Source organism: Paramisgurnus dabryanus, chromosome 1 (assembly GCF_030506205.2).
Source record: "Paramisgurnus dabryanus chromosome 1, PD_genome_1.1, whole genome shotgun sequence".
NCBI lineage: Eukaryota > Metazoa > Chordata > Actinopteri > Cypriniformes > Cobitidae > Paramisgurnus > Paramisgurnus dabryanus.
In genome coordinates this window covers 60,353,097-60,377,433 of record NC_133337.1, presented here as the reverse complement: position 1 = coordinate 60,377,433, position 24,337 = coordinate 60,353,097, and the positions used below count along the sequence as shown (strand labels likewise).

Here is a 24,337-nt window from a genome sequence, read left to right as displayed (position 1 = left end):
GGTATTCAGGCCAATCACAACGTATACATTAGCTGGCCAATCAGGGACACAGCGCTTTTAAATATCAATGAGTTTTGTACAAAATCCATGCATTTCAGGAAGACAGGGATATCTGAAGCTACAAAAATGTACGGTATGTGTAAAATAATGTGGTTTTTAACCATAAGCCATGCGAACACATTGTATTATACCAAATTCACAAAATAACATTTTAGCAATGAAATGGGTGCACTTTAAGTTATTAAAAGAAAAACGGCAAATGTATTTTGTGAGATTCTGGCTAAAGCTAGGGCCACACCAAAAGATTTTTAAAATCATATCAGATTTTTTTAAATGTGAGGCACCACAAACATGAAAAAAATCTATGATTTACTAGTTTTGTTCTTATAGTGTATAGTAATGTGGTCACCACAGCACATCACACATCTTCAAATTCTCTTCACAAACAATGTGAGTCTCGATGGAGAACACAGGAAATCTCGTGGAAATCTCACAATGTTTCGAAACAGGAGTCTCTTCAAGTACAGAATCTGGTATTGTTTGACATTCTCAGATAATTCACAGATGTGATTGTGTAACTATATGCAGTTAAATCCACTCCAAAAACATGCCAATCAATCTGAGATACTGAATTTTCTTTAGTGCATGTGTGTGTATATTTGTGTGTGTGTGTTTGTAAATGTGAGTCCCGCATCTCTGTGAGGTCAGCTCGAGATTCTAAGACAGTTTCCTATCCTCCTATGATCCTGCAGAGAAGATGGTTTGGAGATTGAATTGATGAATGGATTTGGTCACATAAGCTCAGTCTGCAGTTTCTGTATTTAGGTTATCATAGGAAACTGATATACCTGTTTTTCTGTCTGTATTCACAGGTGCAAGCTGTGTGGATGCTTGTTTTGCCTCTGTTAAGAAGCTTTGATGAAAGAGCAGTCACATATGTTACAGACCTTTTTGGCTTGAAACGTTTGGAAATTAATTTGATCAAAATGTCTGTGTGAGGGTTTTGTTGTGTGTTCTTGTTTTTATTTTGACATCAGTTACTGCCATGTTTGTTTGTTGTTTCATGTGTTATGTTCTCATTGGTTCCCTTGTGATATATGTATCATGTGTCTCTTGTCTCCATTGTCTCTTGTTGGTTTTTGAATGAATGTAATAGTATTTGTAATGTGTAGTTACCATGTCTCTTTTCGTTTTCATTTCATTTCCATGGATTCTACTATCTGCATGTAGACTCTGCACCACTATTGGCCTTGCTCATAGTCTCTGCTCTTATTCATCCCAAAGATGTTTTATTGGGTTTCTGTGACTCACCATGCTTTGCACAATGATTGGTCAATCCTGTTGGTCAATCCTCCATATAAACCACCATCATCAGGTGATTTTTTATCCTCTGGTGTTACATTTACGTAAATGGTAATCTTACTCTAACACACACTACCGTAAGTATATAATCTTATACTGTGTTTTATCTACATGCTTGATTAACTTACTAAATGTTGAAGTTCATGTAATAATGAATAAGGACTATATGCTCAAAGCCTGAAAAAGCCAGTAAACACATATTTGTTTTGTGTTCATGAAATCATTCAGACAAACATACATAACCTATACAAAAAACCTTATGTCTTTTATTTTGTATCTGTTACAGCAAAAACAGAAGAGCAGCTTAATAAGATGTCCATGGCACCGACTCAGGTATGTCTTAGTAAGAATATAAAGAATGACAAATAAATGACACATATACAAAATATGATTATTTTGTAGTTTATACTTATGGAACTAAAAAGTTTGTCATTGTTGCGCTTTGTTGTAAATATTACTGCTTGATGAATATAGCAAAGTATTGGCAAGAAATGCAGAGATTAACAGTAAGTTATAAAATAGAATGTGCAAAGGACTTTGGTTTCTGTTTTGAAGATAACAAACTGTTTTACAGACCAGCAGCAACAGTTTCACTTTCTGTCTCTTTGCCTATTGACAATTTCTTTTGTATTAAGTTATTGAAAGTTAAACGGTGTATGTATTTTGTGAGATTCTGGCTTGTAGAGGCTCATACTGTATTATAAACACAAGGGAAACATGGCTGTAATAAATCTATTAAGAAAAATCTGGAGCCTTGAGATGCAGCTTTCCATGCGCACACTTCTGATGTACACAAAAACTTCTTAAACAGCATATAGGACATTGATATCTGTTTTGCGTCTTCGCTTGAATAGGGCCTTGCCATAAAGATGGGATATGGAATATGGAATATGCCTTGTTTGCTATTCACTACACAAATGTAACATCTGATATGATTGTTTTCTAGTATGATAAGATGCCAAAACCAGGAAACCTCATTGAAATCTTCAGAGTCGGATACCAACACTGGGCTATCTATATTGATGATGGGTTCCTGATTCACCTGGGCTCAGACTGTCGGTTAAAAGATACTGCATTACACTTGCTTCTGTTGTCCTATAGTTTCACATTAATGTTACAAAAAATAAATACATAATTGCTAAGCATTGATACAGATACTTTCCCTTTACATTTATAGCTGAGTATTCTAAAGTTGGGTCTTGCGGTACGATGTCAGTACCGCCTAATATAGCCATTGTGAAGCAGGAGAAACTCCAGAATGTGGTTGGCAATGATAAGTACCATATCAACAACCTTCTGGATTACAAATATAAGCCTCGACCCTTCAGTGATATCATAAAGGATGCAAAGGGTCTTGTGGGAACGACAGTTTCATATAATCCGATCAACAGGAATTGTGAACACTTTGTCACAGAGCTGAGATATGGAAAGCCAGAGTGTCTTCAGGTAAAGAAAATGCTGTTGTTTGACATTATCACATAATTCATACACTCTAAAAAAACAAACGGTGCTATATAGCACCAAAACAATTGCTTTGGATCGTAACGATAGAAGAACCATTTTAGTGCCATATAGCACCGGTGAAGAACCAGTGAAGCACCAGTGAAGCACCAGTGAAGCACCAGTGTAGAACCATATAGGGGCCATATAGCACCACATATGGTTCTACATAGCACTATATGGTTCTACACAGGTGCTTCACTGGTGCTTCACTGGTGCTTCACTGGTTCTTCACTGGTGCTATATGGCACTAAAAATGGTTCTTCTATCGTTACAATCCAAAGCAACTGTTTTGGTGCTATATAGCACCGTTTGTTTTTTAGAGTGTAGATGTGATTGGGGCTGGATTTTACTGCATACATCTACACAATCAATCAAAGATACTTAATTATGTGTGTGTTTGTGTGTTTGTGAACGTGAGCCCTGCAATAATCTCTGTCAGGGACAGGGGAATAGGAATGAGTTTAACATTGGAGGTGACAAATATTGGAAACCAGACAGATCCGTTAATGGTTTGAATAGAAATATGTCATAAATTAAGTACACTGCAAAACATATACCAACATACTTTATTTAGACATGAAAATGGGTCAGGGGTGAAAATGGTGAGAAGGATATTACCCCTCTAGGGGGGTCTAGGGGCATTGCCCCCAGAATAATTTCTTTTAAATTCCATATTTTAAAGCATCAATCTGATGCATTTTGAGATGCATTTTCTTTTGCCATTATTGCTATTTTGAGGCATATATATATATATATATATATATATATATATATATATATATTATTCCCGGAGATCCTGGTATAAAACCGAGGACGGCGTTTTAATTCAGTTTTAGTGCTGAGGAGCTCTAGCTGGTCAGCGGGAGGTCAGCGTTGTGGCATGAGGGACACAACATCTCGTTCCCTCCCTCAGGGGAATACGTTCCCCTTCTGACACTCACTCGACGTTGTGTCGATGAAGTGACACTTGGGGTTCCCTATGTAAGATGGCGCAACGCTGAGCAAGTTATCACCTATGCCAAAGAGAAGCTAGCAAGCAGTACGTGCCAGGGAACTTTGCATAGGTCAATAACCATCCAGTTCACAGGGAAAGTGAACCACACCAAAAAAGGATGGAAAAAGGTTTCCACAAAAGCATAGGATGCCAGTCTGACACTGGGAGGTAAAATCTTGCAAATGTGTAAGGAGCAGTGTTGGGAACGTTACTTTAAAATAGTAATTAGTTATAGTTACTAATTACTTCTCACAAATAGTAACTGAGTTAGTAACTCCGTTACATTATTATAAAAGTAATTAATTACCAGGAAAAGTAATTACTGCGTTACTTAAAAAAAAAAAATATTTCAAATAACTTGAATGCCCCTTACAAAATTAAATATGTTAAATTAATAAAATGGATACTAAAGAGAAATCACTAATTTTGTGGCAGCATGTGACGATGTGAGGTGCTTTATTAGATCAGAATTACTTGCCACAGACATGGAGAGACTTTTTCTTCATGGGCATAAGTTGCACATTACACAAACATTCTTGCCTTTCACCTCAACAATGGAAAAGTAGTGCTTTATACTTCGTGTCTGCGACCGCTACCTTTGAGCTTGTTGTACTTGCCATCGCCCTGTCGCCGGTGTTTTCGGAGTGATTGATGCGCGATGACCGGGCTGCATGTCAGTGCTTTGAGATAGGGCACAGTCAGCAGCAGCACCGCTGCTCGTTGAGAAGACAAAATGACGCGTATTTTCATGTCAGTCTACAAAAGTCTCCAACCACGCGGGGAAAGATAGCTAGATTTGTCCTATAAAGTCGCTAAAGTGATAGAAAGTTGCTAAATCTAGCGACAAAGTGACCAAGTTGCTCAGACTTTTTAACACTGCTGCTCGCTCCTCTGACTTGGACTGCGCGTGTGGGCGGGCCTTTTTGTGAACTCTGCCTCTGGTTGGCTACCGATGGAAATTAAGCCAATCATTATCCGTTATGTGTCTCACAACACACACAAGAGAAAAATAGTGTTTGGCTGAGAGACTGAGCATAAGCGGCTGAAAATCACTACAGTAAGATCAATTTTAGTAACGCGCCGCATTTTAATGTCAGTAACGATAACGGCGTTATAACAGGGGAAACAGTAATTTATTTGATTACTCGTTACTGAAAAAAATAACGCAGTTACTAACGCCAATTACTTATAACGCCGTTATTCCCATCACTGGTAAGGAGTAGCCTAACCTGTAGCTTTGCAGATGTCTTAAGTAGAGGCACCAATTAGGCAGTGCCCAAGAGGAAACTAATGGAATAAGCTCGTACTCCCAAGGGACAGGGCAAATTCTGGGAATAAAATGCCAAAAAATGGCATCAACGATCCCGTGAGTAAGCCCCTGTTTGGAGATAGCCTTCGCTTTCTGCTGACGTCCAAAACAGACAAAGAGCTGATCAGAAAATGTAAGTGCGGAGTGCACATACCGGACACAGCAAGAATTGGGTCATTACTAGGGAGGGCCTGGAGGTTCACTACCTGATCTCAAAAGGGAGTTGTAGGAACCTTGAGCACATGGCCGGACCGGGGTCTCAAGATAGTGTAAGAAGAAGCCGATCCGAGGCACCTATTGGTGGCAGAGAAGCTTGCAGATCCCCAACCCTCTTGATCGTGATCAGGAGCGCCGTCTTTTGACAGAGGGTGCTAAGCTTGACTGATACTGAGGCTCAAAGTGAGGCTTCTGAGGGCCAAAAGGACTTCAGAAAGGTCCAAAGAGGAAACAAGGCTAGACTTAGGTAGACCCTACAGATTACCCATCCAGTAAGACGTGGCTAGCCAAAATGGACGTACACCTTAAGGGTAGAAGGAGACAAAGACTGTCCATCCTTTCTAGAGAAAGGTGAGCACAAAGACAATGGACAACTCTGTGGGTCCTCAGCACAGGACGAACACCAGCCCACGAAAAGATGTCATTTCATGTCATAAAACTGCCAGGGGGGCACTAGACGTAGTGATGATGACACACTACACAGCCGACAGTAGGTCAACTAATTCTTTCACGTCCCGTCCAAGGGCCAGACATAAATTCCAGAGTTCTGGTTGAAGGTGCAGAGTCGTGCCCCCCTTAAAAAGGAAGGTCCTTCCTTAAGGGGACCTGGCCAGGGAGAAACGGTCGCCAGGAGTGTAAACTCCATGAACCATGAGCAGGTGGACTCAAAAAGGGCCACCCCGCTCTTGACACTCCCTAAATAACCAGAAGAGATGTTTCATGCTCATTGGGAAAAAGGATACTTCAAAAAGCCCTGAGGTCAGATGTGAAAAGAGTATTCTATGATGAGGCGAGCCTCAGACATAAAATACCACATTTAACAATGGGGGTAATCTAGGAGGCCTTTGAGCCTCGTAGAACCAAATCCATATCAACTGAACCACCTAGGGGTGGAACCACCAATCTCCACACCACGTAACCTGCCGTGGAGCAGAACTGCTGCATGGTTAAGGTCACTGAGATGTGAAAAAGGCAGAGACCTGAGTGTCATTTGGTTCCAGGAAGAAAAAGGTGAATGGGCAAGCTGCCGCATACGGTGAACGCATAAAACGCCAAAGCCGCCATGCTGTTGGGATGAACCAACAGGTGCTCGCCCCAAAGCAGAGGTCGAAAAACCTCATAGGGTGAGCAAAACTGTGAATAGTTAGAGGCAATGCAGAGATCACAGCACACAGTGCCCCAGCCCGTGCAGTTCTTTTTCCTTGTTCATGATTATTGCACACATGTGGTCTAAGTTGTTCTTACATTTTTGCATACAATTAAAATACATTTAAGTATGAAAGTTTTTGTTGAATCATGATTTGTAAGTTAAAACGTCCGTACGCATGCTTAGTGAATGAGACCCAATGGCTTTAAATAGGGAAGAACAAAAATACCCAGATGTCACAAGCGCGCATTGAATATTGGGATAGCAAAGGCTGTGAAAGATACATCTATGAATCCTTGGTTTCAGGGGAAAAAGGCAACATTTGGAGGCTTGCACGTAAAGGAGCCTTTGTCGCGGCCTGGTGATGTCATTTGCCTTCAAATACGGCCTTGGAAGGCCGCAACACCCAAATTGGGATGTACCCACAGATTCCGGCAAATAATTGGCAGTGTGAATGAACCAAAAATCTAACAATCCCGGACAAATCCTGGGTGCATTTTCTGTAATGTCTGTTTGAAAAGGGCTTAGGAAACCAGCTAAACCCAGCTATGGGTGATTTGAGCTGTTTTGTTGTTCATAAGTGTAAACAGCTGCTACTGTGTCACAGATCCAGGAAAAGGAGGGGCAACAACAAACACCCTTATTGTTTGTGGAAAAATCTGTTGTTGTACCAGGCCCTGTTGACTCACTGGCTCAAGATTAATTTTTTTTAGCACATTTGCAAGATTCCCTACCCCCTTTATATACAATATTGTCTAATGCTCTTTAAAGGTCACCATTTGCTTAGTAGTAACTGCTTGTACATATTTGATGGTGCTCTGTTTTAACTGTTGCCCAATATCTTGTGTCACCAAGGTATCAGACGATGCAGAATATACCATTAACCTGGGCCAGAAGGTACCAATGGGTACAGCTGAAGCAGCGCTCTCTGCTGCAGAGGGGGAGACGGTACTCCCTGAATGGAGCGAGAAGGTGGCACAGGGAATTCAGACGGGTAAGGGCTCCTGTCTAGAAAACAACATCTTGCAAAAGATGGCTTAATGCTTTAATGAATTGAATTAAAATCGTGTCAATACATTTAACTTTTAGTGAATTCAGTGTATGCATTTGATCATCTGGTGCATGTTACCTAGGATAAACCCACAACTTTTTCATGCTCTACCAGTTAAGCTATAGTAACACAGTATGTTTACTTTTCTGTATTAAAATACTTAACTGTATTGACAGGAGCTTCGTGGCTAAGCTGGGGCCTGGTGAAGGGAGCAGAGTACACTGGAAAAGCCATTCATAATGGTGCGTCCAAGCTACGAGAGCACATCACGCCAGAAGACACACCAATTTATGTCAGCCCAACCGTAACGAAAAGCCTTAGTGTAGCCAAACAAGCCACAGAAGGTACAGTGAAGGTCAGCCAGTTTCTTGGTAAGGATTTTCTTATTTTTATCAATTCACTGTTGCTGAGAGTAGCTTGAAATGTCACATTAAAGTAATAAAGGTGATCAAGGAATATTAGAAACAAGTTTTGACAGCTCCATTGAGTTCCAGTTATGTTCTGTACTGTTTCAGTGGATGGACTGTGCACTGTCGCTGGCCACGTTGGCAGAGAGGTCGCTCCTCATGTCAAGAAGCAAGGAGAAAAGCTTATCCCAGATTCTGTAAAGAATATCAAGGATGGCTGCTCCAATATTGATGGTGCCATGGTGGTCGTAGCAAGTGGGTTTCAAGGTAAAATGTACTCCATCTTTAATCTCTTACCTTTTTATTTTATTTAACTCTTTCCCTGACAGCATTTTTTTAAAGTTGCCAACCAGCGGCAGCATTTCTCATGATTTTCACAAAAGTTTAATGCTTTCCAAAAAATGTTTGTCTTAAATATATAAACATACAATATATCAAATGAAAGAACAGACCCTATACTTAAAAAAAGAGTTTCATCCTACCTTCATAAGTTCTCTTTTATCACCTCTCAAATATGGGGAGGTTTCTTCAAAATCACCACATTTTGAGCAAAAAGCTCAGATAATTAAATTTTTGTGAAGGCCTTATAGAGATTAGATGCAGAGTGATCTTCAAAACTTAAAAGGACATACAGCTGTTTGCCCTAGTGTGATACTTCCGAGTTTTATATGTTGCGGAAGAGCACCTGGTGGATAATTCTCAAAAGCCGGAAATACTCATCATTGGCAGGGAAGCGAGTTAACTCATCAATGGCGGGGAAAGATTTAATAGCTATTCCTATTTTCTGTTATAATCACATCAGGCATGCATACATTTCCTTGGATCATAATAAATAAGTGCAAATGTTGTTTTATACATTCAGTGTATGATTCAAATGTCATTAAAACTAACAAAGGATTTTGTGTTTTGCATTTACAGGATTCGCAACAACGTGGACTGGGTTGGTGGACGCAGCTAAAACCATTGCAAAGAGTGTTGCTACAGAGACGGTTACCACAGTAGAACATAAGTAAATCTTCAGATTCTCAAATCTTTTGCTCCTATAAAGTTAATCATACTAATGTTGTTATCTCTGTTAGCAACAGCACACAAATTACTTTAATGAGAAAAAGTTAAAAGCTCAAATGCACTCAAATACACAACTTTCTTGCATATATTTGTTTGCAGATTTAGGGTTCTAGAGAACATTTCAGTCCCTCAAAATGAAAAAAAGTAGAAACATTTACCCTAAACCAGGGGTGTCCAAAGTCGGTCCTGGAGGGCCAGTGTCCAGCAGAGTTTAGCTAAAACTTCCCTCAACACAATTGCCTAAAAGTATCTAGTCTGCCTAGTAAGACCTTGATTAGCTGGATCAGGTGTGTTAGATTAGGAGCAGGATTGGACACTCCAGCCCTGCGTTCCAGTTCGTTTTTTTATGAACTTCCCTCGCTAACTTCCCTCAGTCTCGTTCACTCGGATGTACGTCATTGCTTACGTTGTACGAGTGCCCACTACTGCTGAAACACTTGAAGTAGGTTCAAATGGATCGCCCTAAGCCCTTGATCACATGGAAAGTGGAGACCGCCCCCTCCATGTGCAAAGCGCGAGTTGCTGAAGTGACGTCACAATCGTGTTGCATTGTGGGATATGAAGCTGCATGAAGTGTACATATGAAGCAGACTCGCTCCCTCTGTCAAAATCGAGGGAGCGAGGGTCTGTCCATACAAACTTCCCTCGTCCACTTGACGAAGTGGAACGCACTTCAAAATGGCGACAGGGATTCCCCCGAGGGGAAGTGCTTAGGGAAGTTCGCGAGTGTGTGTCTAAAACTGGAGTGGAACGCACCCCTGGCCTAAACTCTTCAAAACAACCTTGATACTCCAAAGCATGGCTGTAGCTAGTGTGGCTGATTTGATTGTCTCAAGAAAGTCAACCCTTGCACGCAATGCTAATGTTTTATTATAAATAATGATTTAAAGACAAAACATTGAGGGCCCTATTTTAACAATCTGAAACGCAAGTGCGAAACGCAATGCGCAAGTGACTTTGTGGGCGGATCTTGGGCGCTGTTGCTATTTTCCCGGCGGGAGAAATAACTATTTCATATACAGGCGCAAATCAATAAGGGGTTGGTCTGAAGTAGGTTCATTATTCATACGTGTGGTTTGGGCGTAACGTCAAATAAACCAATCAGAACGCTATCCAACATTCCCTTTAAACGCAAGGGCGCAAGTTCCATGGTGGGTAGCTATTATTATGACGGATTTACCAGGCGCACGCCAGGAGCGGTTCACAGCCGAGGAGACCGACGTTCTTGTAAGAGCAGTCAAAGACAGAGAAGTTGTTTTGTATGGGGATAGGAGAAACCCGCCCAAATCCGCGTAGGTTAAACAGGCGTGAGAGGAAATAGCCACAATTCTCTCATCAGCTGACATCCCTACTGTTGCGCCAAGCGCTACAATGATGTCAGGAGACGGGGGAATCCCAAGCTTGCCAGCATAAATCGGGCACGCCGTGTAACGGGAGGTGGATCTGCCTCTACACAGATCTGCGTCCACCCTCACCGCTGAAAGGGTTTCGGGGGCTTTGAAATCGGACCCAAGAAACGCAAGCAAGGTCCAACCCCAAAGTACACTTACAAATCAAGTTCATATACATTAAGGTTTCTTATGAAAATATTTTAAACATTATTTGCATGAGAATTTTTTAACGTAGCCACACAATAAATAAAAACTATCACCACAATGCTCACCACTATGATTCCCCTTATCTCATGTGTTAATATTTTTTATTGTAACAATTTATGATTTGCAAAAATAACTGTTGCATCTGTGTAGATTAGATAAGCAAAGTGTGTGCGCGTTGTGCATGCTATACATTATGGTCAAGCATGCGCCCTTAAAATAGCATAATGAACCACGCGCAACGCGCCACTGACTTTAGACTAGTTTTTTTGGTCAGTGGGGAATTGTTTTTTGAAACTGCAAAATAGCATCAGGGATGGTTTGCGCCGCAACACGCCTCCTTTTTTGCGCTGAACCGCCCAGGGAGCGCAAGTTCATTCCCTAGTTTGCCGACGTGCGTCTGTGGAGGGAAAAACCGGTGCAAAATACGAATGATACATGTGTCACTGACAAAGTCAATTGCGCTGGGTGCAAGATAGGGTGAACCTTTACATTAAAAAACAAGCATGTGCAAAAATACTTTTACATTCCAAATCGAAATGTTCTCCAGAAAATGTGATCCCTTAGGGGGGTGCACACCAAAGCTTTTAATTCCAGGCCCGCACATGTTTTTTTAATTGTTTCCAATGGAAGTGCGGCATTTTTTAAAACAGCCAGCAGCTTTTTCCACGCTGAAATCCGGCGCTCTGCTTTTTATCCGCGCCCAGCGCTGAGTGTCGAGAGTTGAAAGAGACTCAACTTTGGGTGAAAAGCTCCGCTCGTCAATGTCAGTTCTCACACGGCCGTCCAATCACAGTGGAGGAGGGGCTGGACAAGTATCACAACAACCAACCAGCTCACAGCTCAAGTAGGGGCGTGACACACCAAAGCTTTTTTATGTGGCTGATAACGCCTGGAGGACGCCAAATGCTAGCTGTTTTTTCAGCTGAGCGCCAGCTTTCTTCAGCTGAGCGCTTTGGTTGCTGTGATACTTGAGCTGTGAGCCAGTTGGTTGTTGTGATACGCCAGCTGCTGCCTGTTAAAAAAAACGCAGTGCTTCCATTGGAAACAATTGAAAACATGTGCCACCCGCGGGCGTAAAAGCTTTGGTGTGCACGCCCCCTAAGAGTCCCTGCTGGACTAACTGCTTTACTTTGCTTTAAGAATACTCAAGTCTTCCAAAACTTATTCCATCAGCTCTGTATCTCTTATCACTTCATTTACTCAATCTGGATTATCTGTAATCAAGGTATGGGGCTGCAGCAGGCCAGGCCACAGATCACGCTGTCAACTCAGCCATCAATGTGGGCATCGCTGCAACTAATATCAACCACCTGGGAATCAAGGCAATGGTCAAGAAGACTGGCAAAGAGACTGCCCATGCTATTCTGGCAGATTATGAAGTCAATGAGCAAGGTAGTGAAGTTGAAAAACATAAAGAATACAAATAGATGGTTCAGACCTCTTTCATTTAGGTGTCCATTTCCAAGAGCAAAGCAAAGGTCTTGCTTTCAAAAATTAAGAATGAACCACAAATGCAAGACAAAGTAAAAAATCTATCTATCTATAAAAATCTGCATAGCATTCAAAGTAAACATACACATGCATACACATGAATGGCTAGTGGCCCTCAAAGAATAAATCCAGTATGTCTCCCTTTGCTTAAGGCGTTTGATTATATCCCCACTTCTGGCATCAAGGCGAATAGCCTCAACAGAAACTAACTGTAACATAAGAGTGGTGTTTTCACCATCTCCCTAGTGATTCCCTCCATCTCCAGGTCGCCCGTCTCGGGGCCACTTAGATTTTCGTTTTCCTTTATAAGCTGCCGGGCAGACTGCTGGTAAAATAAATGAATGTACTTATTTGTAATATTCTTAAACATTTTGTGAAGCAAATTTAAATTAAAATATTTAATAATATAATTGTAATGTCTTCATAATTCATGAATGTATGGTGTAACATGCTGCTGTGACTGTATACTGTTGCAGGTTTGCCATTGGCTGATTCAGAGGTTAAGGGCAGCCATTTTAGGTCATCTTTGTCACTTTCACCTTTGGCTTGCTCATTGCTAACATTATGTTTTGGGTCAGTGTTTTATAGTCTATTAATATCACTTTACATTTAATGGTGTCATTGCAATCTTGTAGAATCTACAGTGTAGATATTTTAAATTTTTTTTTGCATTGAAAATGCTATTGTAGATTTTATTTACATTTTATGGTATTTTATTTACCTATCATATACCTGTAAAACACAAAAACGGCTCTACTTAAAAAACTTACTTCAATTGGTTACACCTAATATTTAAACATTTTTAACTTTAATTATTTCACTTAAACTGAGAAAATTTAAGTTGAAAAAACATAAATTTTTTTAAGCAACATCAATAATTTGATCCAACTTTAACTTTTTACAATGTAAATTATTCAAATTTATATACCATTTAAGTACGCTGTCTTGATAATCCCATAAAAATATAGGTACTGTGCAAGCACTTGAATAAGTTTCACTAATATACATCTTATCCGTTTTATTGTGTAAAATAATATACATTATAAAAAAAACTATACTCTTTATATTTCATAATGTTATATTAATTTCTATTTACTTTCTATATATTACTAACATTTATTTACTGTAAATTTGCTGCTTTGCAACAATGCAACAATACATTTGTCAAAAGTGCTATAGAAATACATTTGATTTAAAGTCATTCTAACATTCTTTGTTGTAAAGTGCATGATCTCCACCTCTCTGCTGCCCTCTTGTTACTCTTAACTAGGTTAGGAGACCTCTCCAGCTCTCTTAAATAATTTAGGAGCTGAGACCTAGTCTTAACACTTAGGAGGCTTTATAAATCAAACGTATTCTTAGGAATAAGAGTAAAATGACCTCATTCTTAGAATTTTGACACACTTAAGACAAAAATTTTACTCTGAGCGGCTTTATACATACGGGCCCAGGAGAGGTCTCGTAACCTAGTTAGGAGTAACACAAGGGTGGCAGAGAAGTGGAGATTATGCACTTTAAAACAAAGAATGTGTTGGAATTATTTGCATTCAAATGTATTTCTATAGCACTATTGACAAATTTCTTGTTGCATTGTTGCGAAGCAGCAAATTTACAGTAAATACATGTTAGTATATAGATAGTAGATAGGATTTAATAATGTTAAGTTAATTGTTTTAACTCCGGAAAACAAGTCTACGTTGGTGAACAGTCCATCATCTTTCTAAAGAGATGCATACATGCATAAGGTTCTATGTGGGTGTTGGGTTACAACATGCAAATTCGATGCTCATTGTTCATGTTGTTATTTGTTATAAAGTTTAAAAAAAAATGTTGACCAACATTTCAGTAAAATTTTGTCTTAAAACTAAAGAGAAAAAATTTGTTTAGATGTTATTAAAAATCTAGCTTGTACTGAAGCACAAATTTAACTTGAGTGAACCTAATAAAATTTCTTGTAACAAAATTACAGCAATTTTTTAAGCTTGGCCCAAAATAAAAATTGTACTCGGATGTTATTGTATAAAGTAAGTTTTTCCAAAGTTACTTTTTGGAAAAACTTACTTTTTAACATAACTTCTAAGTACATCCATTTTAAGTTTTATCAAAGTAAAAATAATAATTTTGTCTCCATGAAAATCAATATTTTAACTTTGATTCAATGTAATTTTTTTTTATTTTGGGCTGAAGAACAATTTTGATTGATATTAAATTAAAATTTTAGGTTTCAACCAAATCAAAAATATAGTTTGAGATAAACTAATACATTTAGCTGTAACAAATTACAGCAATTTTTTTTAAGTTGATCCAAAGTATAATTTTTTCAGTGTGTCATACACTGTTAAAAGCTGCTCTACTTAAAAATTACTTTAATTGATAAAAAGTTTAATAAACGTATATTTTCTCACTGTAACCCTTATAAGGCCCTTGAGGTCAAAATTGTCAGGAGTTCGGTCAGTTCTTCCCACATGGGTGTTTAACCTAGTGTTTTGTTTCCTGTACCTGTGAAACACATGACTGTTGTTTTGACAGCATGCCATGTGTTTTGGTGTCTCAGGTCCTGACCCTTTACCTTTATTGTTGCTCATTTAGCCTTATTATCTGCACCTGTCCCTCTCAGCTTCCCTATATATTTCCTATATGTTTTCTCAGTCTTTGTCAGACCATTGCTTGTACTGTACTGTTTAGGCCTCTGATTTTTTGTTTGTTTCCAGTTATTTTGATCTCTAGTTCTATTTAGCTTAGTTTAGTAGTTTTGTTTCGTCTTAGGGTGTTTTCACACCTGCCTTGTTTGTGTGCGGTTGGTGTGGTTCGTTTGGGAAGGTAAGAATTGCAGCAATCGAACTCTGGTGCGCACCAAAAGTGGACCAAACAAGCGGACCGAGACCGCCTTGAAGAGGGGGTCTCGGTATGCTTTCAAACGAACTCTAGGGCGGTCGTGAGAACACGATCCGAGATCAAACCGACCTAACTGCAAAAGTACTACGCATTTAGCTGCCATAGTCAGCTGCGCAGTGCATTATTGGATGAGGAAGTGTTTGTTGACAGTTTCTATTAGCAATATTAGCACAATGACAGATCGTGGACATACCTGGAGTTGGTAGGAGGTGCGGGCGCAGCCTCAGATATTTGGTGTCTTTGCCGTTTGTACAGTAGTGCATTAAAACATTGTTTTCAAGAGGCATCTGTAATTCATTTTGAAAATGAACGGTTTGTCTAGAGTGCTGTATACAAACCAGAGATGCTCACAAGTCTCTGAGCTCGAGTCCGAGTCAAGTCTGAAGTCTCTGAGCTCGAGTCCGAGTCAAGTCTGAAGTCTCTGAGCTCGAGTCCGGGTCAAGTCTGAAGTCTTTGAGCTCGAGTCCAAGTCAAGTCTGAAGTCTATGAGCTCGAGTCCAAGTCAAGTCTGAAGTCTCTGGGCTCGAGTCCAAGTCAAGTCTCAAGTCTCGTTGTAACAAGTAAAACTCTAATAACAAATAAAGAAATTATAAACATTTAATAAAAGAACAAAGTTGCACATTAAGTAAGGTCTAAAATTAGCATTAGGTACAGAAATTAAATTAAATGGATAACAACACTGTCTTTATTGTACAAATGAAATATTATTATTATTATTATTTGAGCAATAGAAGGGATTTTCTGTTTGTCTTGGGTTGTTTGATTAACATAAATGACACAGACTTAAGTAGGTTAATTGAGGTTACTGTCTCTTTATTAAGAACAAATAAGCCCAGACTGGTTTCTGACTGATTTCTTAAGACATAAACGAAAATGTTTTTATTAGAAAAAGAATACTGTGAGATCATTTTGTGTGTATGTGCCCTGTCAAGAAAAGAAAGATTTTATTTTGGCTTAACTTTTGAAACACTTCTCTCTGTATGTGCACTACTGAGGGGACTTAAACGCGTGCTCAAACACAGGCAGAGTGTGAATTCCAAACAGCGCTTCAGGATAAAGATACAGCAGTCGCTTCACATAAAAATGTTACATTGTTTTTCATTGGTCTATTCAGCAAATGTATGTTAATGGACTACACTACAGTATGACACAAAGTAGCGCAACTCTGGACCTGACTGGAGCTGGACCGGACACATTTAAACGCATGTGCGTACAGAAATCTGCTCACTTGAGCACCTTTTTGCGGTTAAATTGTTTAACCATTTAAACAATTGCAAGCCTTAGAAACACGTTAATTATAATCTTACCCTATTTAAATTGCATATTAATCCACGAATCGCATGCGAGCCGAACCGCGGATCCGTCACAGCACTACCCAAAGCTTCAGATGGCACAGCAGCAGCCGGTGCAGTCGACATGTATGTTCGCGGCCGCGCGCGCGGAGCAGATACGTCACGTGTGACGTCGTGGGCAGGTTGTAGGTAACGGAGAGAGGGGTATGACAGCGACTCATCAGACGTTTTCTAAAAATAAACATTGTTCACGAGTCGCGCGGCTCGAGTCCGAGTCGAGTCTGAAGTCTTTGAGGGTCGAGTCTCAAGTCGAGTCTGAAGTCACTGTGTGTGCGACTTAAGTTGCACTCGAGTCCGAGTCTCAAACTCGAGTCCCCATCTCTGATACAAACTATGTATAACAACCATGGAAACATAATTACAGCACGCAGTCGTATGTCCACAGTGTCTGCTGTATTATCCTTTTTTTTTGTTTACTTCTGGGGTTCTGTGGGGATTTCGCGCACGTTGATTCTGATCAATCGAGAAACAGTTTAGGAAATGCGTTCAAATACATGTGGCCAATGAGTGATGTTGATCTTATCACATGACAGAATTTTGGTTTGTTTCAACTGGTGCGGATCAGACCAATCAGTGTGGTGTGAAAAGGAATCAAAACTGCTAAAAATTTTACAATGTATACTTTTTTTGCTTTTGTTCCAGACCAAATGAACCGAACTACAAACGTGAAAACACCCTTAGTCCAGTCTGCCGTTTTTTTTATCCTTTTCCTGTTTGTTTTGTTCATTTGTTTTTGTTAATTATTCCTCTGTTTGTTTGGTCTCTCTCTCTCTGGGATTGATGCAGTTTTTATGAAGATGTATAATTTGTTTTTTTTTTACAAAAGTGGCCCGGGGGGGGGGGGGGGGGTGGGTCAAAATGAACCCAATTAAAAATGAATGGGAAATACAAAAAATCCTTTTTTATTTGTAAAAAAAATCAATGCATCCAGAATAAATCTGAAAATTTCAACACAGAAAAGAAGGGCAGGTACTAGAGCAAAAATGCAATATAGAAAAGACATGCTCAAACACACATACACAAAGGTATGACAGAGAACTTTTTTTATAGAATTTGGCAAAAAACAGTCACAGATGCAGAACAAAGATGTAATGTGGTGCGCACTAAAGCTCACACAGGTGTGTGTACACACACATGCGCATGCACACACGTTGGCATATGTGGTTTGTACGGGGACAACTCCATAGACAATGCATTTTATACTGTACAAACTGTATGTTCTATTCCCCTAACCTACCCCAGTTCCTAACCACAACCGACACAAAAACCTAATTTATTAAAAAGTACCATTTAAAATTTTTTGTAGCTGTTCAGTTTAAATCATGTTTATTAACATCATAACATACCATTCATGTCCCCATTAACCACATATACCAACCCCCCCACACAAACTTTTTCCAATTTCCTTTTTGAAATATTTTCTCATGTATTTAGATTTTTTTTTTAAATAGCTGTGTCACAAAATGTTGTTAAATAATATTACTCTGTACTTGTGTAAATACACTGTAACAAGAACACATTTAGATTTCCTGAAACTTAGATACATAAATAAAATACAATGCAAAAAAGATTTTTTCAAATAGTAAAGTAACTTTAACTGTATAAAGGTTTTTAAGGAATGATGTAAAAATCTTAAGTGCCTTATTTCAACAGAAATTCATTATATTTTGTGTTAAACACAAGTGTATTGCTTTAGAGACTCATTTGCAGTTTTCACATGTAAACATTTACAACTACACAATAGAGTAGTCTACAATAAAGAGTATGAGTCTGAAATAAAAATGCAGTTAAGCAATTTTTTCTGACATATGAATATGAGAGAAATGATCTTGACTTTAGTAGCACAATTCAGTTGTGAAATGTAAAGCAGTGCAGGAGACAGATAAAGTCTACTGATTTCCAGCCTCAGCTCTGTTAAATTGTTGATCCTGGCAAATCATTGGTCAGTGTATGCCAACGCTCAACCTTCTGTCCTTTATTTTTGAGACAGTCTATCCAGTGCTGAAGGGCGTCACCCTGTGAGTTACATCCTAGAGATACGCCTCCTGCCAGATCCAAACAGACTGAAGCTGATTAGCATGTATTGTGAAGTACTTATTAAATGATCTGATGAACACTCATTACTTCAACAAATTCTTTGCTGTGGCACATTTTAACAACACATTAAGCTTTAGTTTTTCAAAAAATATTAATACAAATTACATTTGTGTAGGTGCAAAAGTGCATTTAGTATACTTCTATATAAAGAGATACCTGAAGTTAAATTCTTTCTCATCTAAAGTCGCTTGGAAAAAAGGGTCTGCTGAACAAATAAATCGTAGGTAATGAGTATAACTATGGATCTATGAGACCAAACGATGACTGTCACCACGGTCTTACCTTGAATAATGATGCAATCCTTCAACCTTTCCTTGAGACATTATATCAACAAAGTCATCTTACTGACCTAAGGAGGCCTGGCCGCCGTCTATAAACCCCCAAGGTGGCCACGCCTCTTACTCTTGACTGGAATGCCTCAGCTCGTTCTGAATGACAAGAGATGGTGACGGTCATCGTTTGGTCTCATAGATCCATAGTTATAGTCATAACATTCAATCTATTTCGACTTCACTCAGACGGTCACCACGGTCTTACCTTGGATGACAAGTACCATCAGGGTCGCGAGGAACAGGGGGCTCTACCCCATCACAAACCCACCCCGCAGCCGAGATGAGAATGCCGGAACCCAATAGTGCAGGGGATGCCACATTCACTCTGTAGAACCTGGAAAAAGTACAGAGAGCAGCCCAGGAAGTGGCCACGCCCCTGGTTGAGTGGGCCACCAGATTAGCAGGAACTGGGAGATCCTGCCCAGAATAGGCTGCAGAGACAGTGTCCACAATCCAGTGGGACAAGGTCTGCTAAGACACAGGGAGCCCCAACTTCTTGTCCCCAAAACAAAATAAAAAACTGGGTGTGAGAACATCTCAGAGCCTGAGTGAGGGCAAGATAAGCCCGCAGCACCCTCACCGGACACAAAGTAAGCAAGCTCGCATCCCCCTGTGGAAGAGCCAGGTCAAGCTGAAAGGAGCTTATCTCAATCACCTGGTTAAGAGTCTGAGGGTTAACCACCTTAGACAGAAAAGAGGGATTCGGCCAGAGAGACACACCAGTGTTTCCACCATCTTTCTTGGAACGAGGCAATCCGTGGAATAAAAGCCAGCGAGCTGTTCGCTGGGATCGCCTTTCATGATTGCATACTTCTGTAGAAGGATTAAAATCTCCTGGGTTAAAAACTGAGCCTGAACCGGGTCCCTGACGAAGGTCATGAGGACCCGCGAGAAAGGACGGGAACGGCGCCGATACTGAAGTCAGTACCCGTTCGATACCGTAGGCCAGGGCTATTCAAATCTTACCCTGAAGGGCCGGAGCGCTGCATAGTTTAGCTCCAACCCTGATCAAACACACCTGAGCAAGCTAATCAAGGTCTTCATGATCACTAGACAATCACAGGTGGTTAAGTTTGATTAGGGTTGGAGCAAAAATATGCAGTGCTCCGGCCCTCCAGGGTAAGATTTGAATAGCCCTGCCGTAGGCAGTACCCATGGGTCTGAAGCCTTTCCCTGCCCAGTTGTCCAGGCACAGCTGGGGAAGAGTTCCAGCAGCTACCCCAATACCCATAGGGGTGAACCCCATGAGGCCCTGAGCCTGTGGGGGGGTTTCTCTGAGAAGCACCTCTGGCCAGGGGGTAGGGCCAAAACCCTTGCCGGCATAGGGAGGGTCCATAACTACCATCAGGAGGTGAGAATGCCACAGTCTGCTGGTTGCCATACCCCCAAGCGGGTTGGAGCGGCAGCTGGGAGCCCCTGGGCATATACCTGGCAACAACAGTCCTGCCAAAAGCAGTCCTGCTGTCCTGGGACAACTGGCATTTGCACAAGTTCTTTCCGATATTTTCTGGTAGAGACGTTTGCCCTAACCAAACCTGCCATCGTGACATCACGGCTGACGCCATAGTATACCCAATATCTCTGGTAAGATAAGAATGGGTTACAAGGGCGGAATCTATGAGACTCATGGTATCCTTGTCATCGGGATTGGCAGTCTTCCTAAGGGCCGCCAATAAAAATGGCAAGAGCGTTACCAGAGCGAGCCGCCCATGTGGCGGCATTGTAGATGCGACACACCAGACGGTCAGTCTTATTGCACTCTTTAACCGGACAGCGTGGAGTAGCTGTCACACGCTCCGGGCCCAGATACGTCAAAGCTGCCATTTCCCATTCGACCGGAGGCATATATCCCCCATACCAGTGTTGGGAGCATATGGTATTTAAGCCAATCTTTAGCGGCCTGCATTGAACTGAGGGGCCCCACTAGGGGCGCTCCATGCCTTTCTGAGCATCTGCAAATAACCCCGAGACAGTCAAACCGTCAGAGAAGGAAACCCTTGAGGGTCCGGCCTCTGAAGTGGGCCTTGCCACAGAACCAAGCCTTGCACCTTTCTGTGGTCAGGGGAGTGCTCACGTTTACGCTTCTTGGAGTGTTTTTAGAAACACGCCCTGTGTCACACAGTGAAGGCTGTACCACTGAAGCCTGAATAGACTTCTCCACCCTTTGGTCTCTTAGGGGACGCTCCTCCGCAGACAGCTCTAGCGCAGCTGTACAGGGGTTCTCAATGTCCTCTAATAAGTCAGCCATGCCCAAGCAAGAGGGGCATTCATGATGGCCATCACTGGCATCCAGTGCCACCTGACAAAAACGGCACAAGTGTGACGACATCACTATGATATGCTTTGTTTTTTGCGAACAAAAAACAACAATGGTCAGGGTCCAACAGCTACTGATAGCTGGAAATAGGGTTACAAAAGACAAGGAAATAAAGACATTATGCGTCTAATTACCTAATTAATTTAACTTAATAAGTAATTAACTAATTAGGCTAAATGCCGGGCAGCTTCAATAAGTGAAAAAACACAAAATGCCAATGTTTTACAAACTGAAAAAGCTCAAACAAATTTTTTTTTTAATTTTACTTTATATTTGCAAAAAACACACCTCCACCATATAATGTGCGCAAACGCACGATGGGGGGAAGTTAACAAACCCCACTTACTGCGGATAGCAAGCAAACGGGAATTAACTCACAATCAATAGTAAAGGGTTTTTACTCCTGTAGAGAAAAAATAAACAACTCTCTGTCAAAGGGAACACCACACACAATCCTCAGGGACACAAGGCACCTGCACAAAAATAGACAGCGGCCAGGCCTCCTAAGGTCAGTCACATGACTTTGTTGATATAATGTCTCGAGGATAGGTTGAAGGATTGCATCATTCAAGGTAAGACCGTGGTGACGGTGTGAGTGAGGTCGACATAGATCTAATGTTATGTACCTTAAAAGCTAACCCGAGATGAATTAGAAATTCATCTCAATATTTCATGCAATGAGTGAGATCTATGTAGCATTTTTTTAATTATGTCAGTCACACATTTTGTTATGTAAAAAAATAGTAGGCATCTCAGGCTTATAAACACAATAAATTATTGCTTACCAATGAAATCATTCGACCGACCCAAATCATAATCCCAGACTGTAACTTCTAATGTTTTGGTGGATAACTCATTGAATGTGATCTCATAAAAAAACTCCTGAAACAGATTAAGTTTTAATAGACAACAGTAAAAAATGACTGAGAGACTATTCATAATTTTACATAACATTAGCAAGTAATATTATAATACAATATATACTTTTAAATATTTTCTTAAACATTAAATTAATAGTTAAGCCAAATATATTTTTTATAAAAAACTCCTACTGTGTTTAATAAATAATAATAAATACTAAACCATTTATTAATTTAGCACATATTTATTGTAATATATACTTAAACATTTTTAACTTGAAACATTAGTTGATGCCAGTAAACTAACTTAAACATAAATGAACAAATGCAGTCAATTTGTATTCAATTTGTATCAAGTAACATTAACAAATGTCAACATGCTGTTAAAAACAAAAAAATTTTTCAGTTTAACAATGATTGCATTAATTTAACTAGGCTAATATGACTCTGTTTTTTAGTTACTCTCCCTTTTATACCTCATCCTCGTCTCTCTGTAACCTATCATCATTGTGATCACTTTCCAAATGATGAAAAGTCATGTCACTCGCAAATTAAATACGGTGTACCGCAGGGGTCAGTTTTAGGCCCTATCGTTTTCTCGTTATATATGTTACCTCTAGGGGACGTTATCAGGAAACAAGGTTTCACTGCTATGCAGATGATACCCAGCTTAAGATCTCCTTACATCCTTGCGAAAACCACCAGTTTTCTAAGCCAACAGACTATATTAGTAAGTTTTATTTCTAAAGCAAATTTAAATTCAGCTCTTGCTGACCAAAGTGTTGTACAGAGACATAACATACAATCATAACACAATCATAAAATATATAAATGTTAAAAAGAGAGACAATATTCATTCAGCAGGGAAAGCCTGAAGGTACATATGGGTTTAAGCGGTGTTTTAAAAACTGGGTACTTGACCTCTTGGAGCTTTAAAAACAGTTAAACAATTTTTAACTAAAGTAAACTGGAATACAATAAAGGGAATCCAGATCTGAGTTAATGTGATTATACCTTATTTTACCAGAAAGTAGCCTAGCAGCTGCATTTTGAACTAACTGTACATGAGTTAAAGAGGAATGGGGATGACCAATATATAGAGTATTAAATTAGTCCAATAGTGATATAAATGCATAAAATACCTTTTCTAGGTCCTGAAAAGTTAACATTGGTTTAAGTTTAGAGATAATTCGTAATTGATAAAAACTCTTCTTAACAACAGAGCTAGTTTTCTTTTTAAAATTGAGTTCAGAGTCAAAGATGACCCACAGATTGTTTACATAAGACTTTACATATGGCGAGTATGAGCCCAAGTTATTTCCCAGACAGATGCAATTTTTTTGAGGAACAAAAATAATTACCTCATTTTTTGCACTAGATTTGAGTGAAATGTAAAGCTGCGAGTCATACAAATAAAAACAAATATTAAATCTCCGAATGATATCTTCTTATTCCTTTATTTCTTAATGCCATTCCAGCATCTACGGCTAAATTCATGGCGAGAACCAGGTAATCCATACACAAGTTTTATTCAGACAAGTTGATTCATACACAAGTTGGGGGAGGGACAATTTGGTATCTCCAATTTGCCTAACTTGCGTGTTTTTGGCCTGTGGGAGGAAACCAGAGTACCCGGAGTAAACCACGCTGACACAGGGAGAACATGCAGAAACTCCACACAGAAAGGCTATCTGCCCTAGCCGGGGCTCGAACCGTAAACCTTCTTGCTGTGAGGCAACAGTGCTACCCACTGAGCCACTGTGCAGAGTGAGTCTGATAAAAGTCTAATTTGCATGAAGGCATGTCAGACGGACTTAGAGGGTTTTGCATCTAAACTCTTCATATATGATAAAAGTAGTGTCACAATTTGTGATAAATGTTGTCATGACCCACAGCTTGTTTATGTTCATTGTGGGCAGGGAAATTGCTTGATGGTTGATCTTATTGCATACACAAAATGTACAATTTACCTCATTGAACTCAGGGTTTAGAGTCTTTTTGATGACTCCAGTCTTGTGCTTGGATTTCTTTTTAAGGTCAGGTTTGAGGTATCTGGTGGAAACATAGAAACAGTACAACTGTTTATTCAAGTAATTCAGAAAGTCTTCTGAATATCCTTTGGCATTTGTGATCATACAAATAATGGTCTACATCTCAGCATGAATAAAGGAATTATATTTATAATTGTCCTGTAGAAAAAATGTAACCATAACTATTTGTTTTTTGTCCCCCCAAAAAAATGCATAAATTGTCCCTACTACCTGACAGACATCACTGAAATAGGCCTGAGGAATCATACATCTTTTTGACAGCCTTGGACTGTGTAACTAGACACACA

The 24,337-nt window shown here is 39.9% G+C and overlaps 2 protein-coding genes across 2 annotated transcripts in view; one reads left to right on the top strand and one right to left on the bottom strand.

Moving 5' to 3' along the window:
- The first annotated feature begins 1,282 nt into the window (after positions 1-1,282).
- On the top strand, positions 1,283-12,556 carry LOC135720640 (spartin-like). Its single transcript, XM_065242839.2, has 9 exons — positions 1,283-1,439; positions 1,649-1,695; positions 2,309-2,417; positions 2,540-2,808; positions 7,387-7,525; positions 7,759-7,953; positions 8,098-8,256; positions 8,908-8,998; positions 11,881-12,556. Exons 2-9 carry the CDS (start codon positions 1,675-1,677, stop codon positions 12,080-12,082), a joined length of 1,185 nt encoding a protein of 394 aa, XP_065098911.1. The 5' UTR covers positions 1,283-1,439; positions 1,649-1,674; the 3' UTR covers positions 12,083-12,556.
- A 5,230-nt stretch (positions 12,557-17,786) lies between these two features.
- LOC135720639 (double C2-like domain-containing protein alpha) overlaps positions 17,787-24,337 on the bottom strand; it is a 59,552-nt gene continuing 53,001 nt past the window's right edge. The window contains exons 9-11 of the mRNA XM_065242838.2: positions 23,970-24,051; positions 21,925-22,021; positions 17,787-18,438 (exon numbers count right to left, since the gene is read on the bottom strand). Coding sequence (XP_065098910.1) covers positions 18,308-18,438; positions 21,925-22,021; positions 23,970-24,051 — 310 coding nt within the window. The 3' untranslated portion in view covers positions 17,787-18,307. The remainder of the gene's footprint in view (positions 18,439-21,924; positions 22,022-23,969; positions 24,052-24,337) is intronic.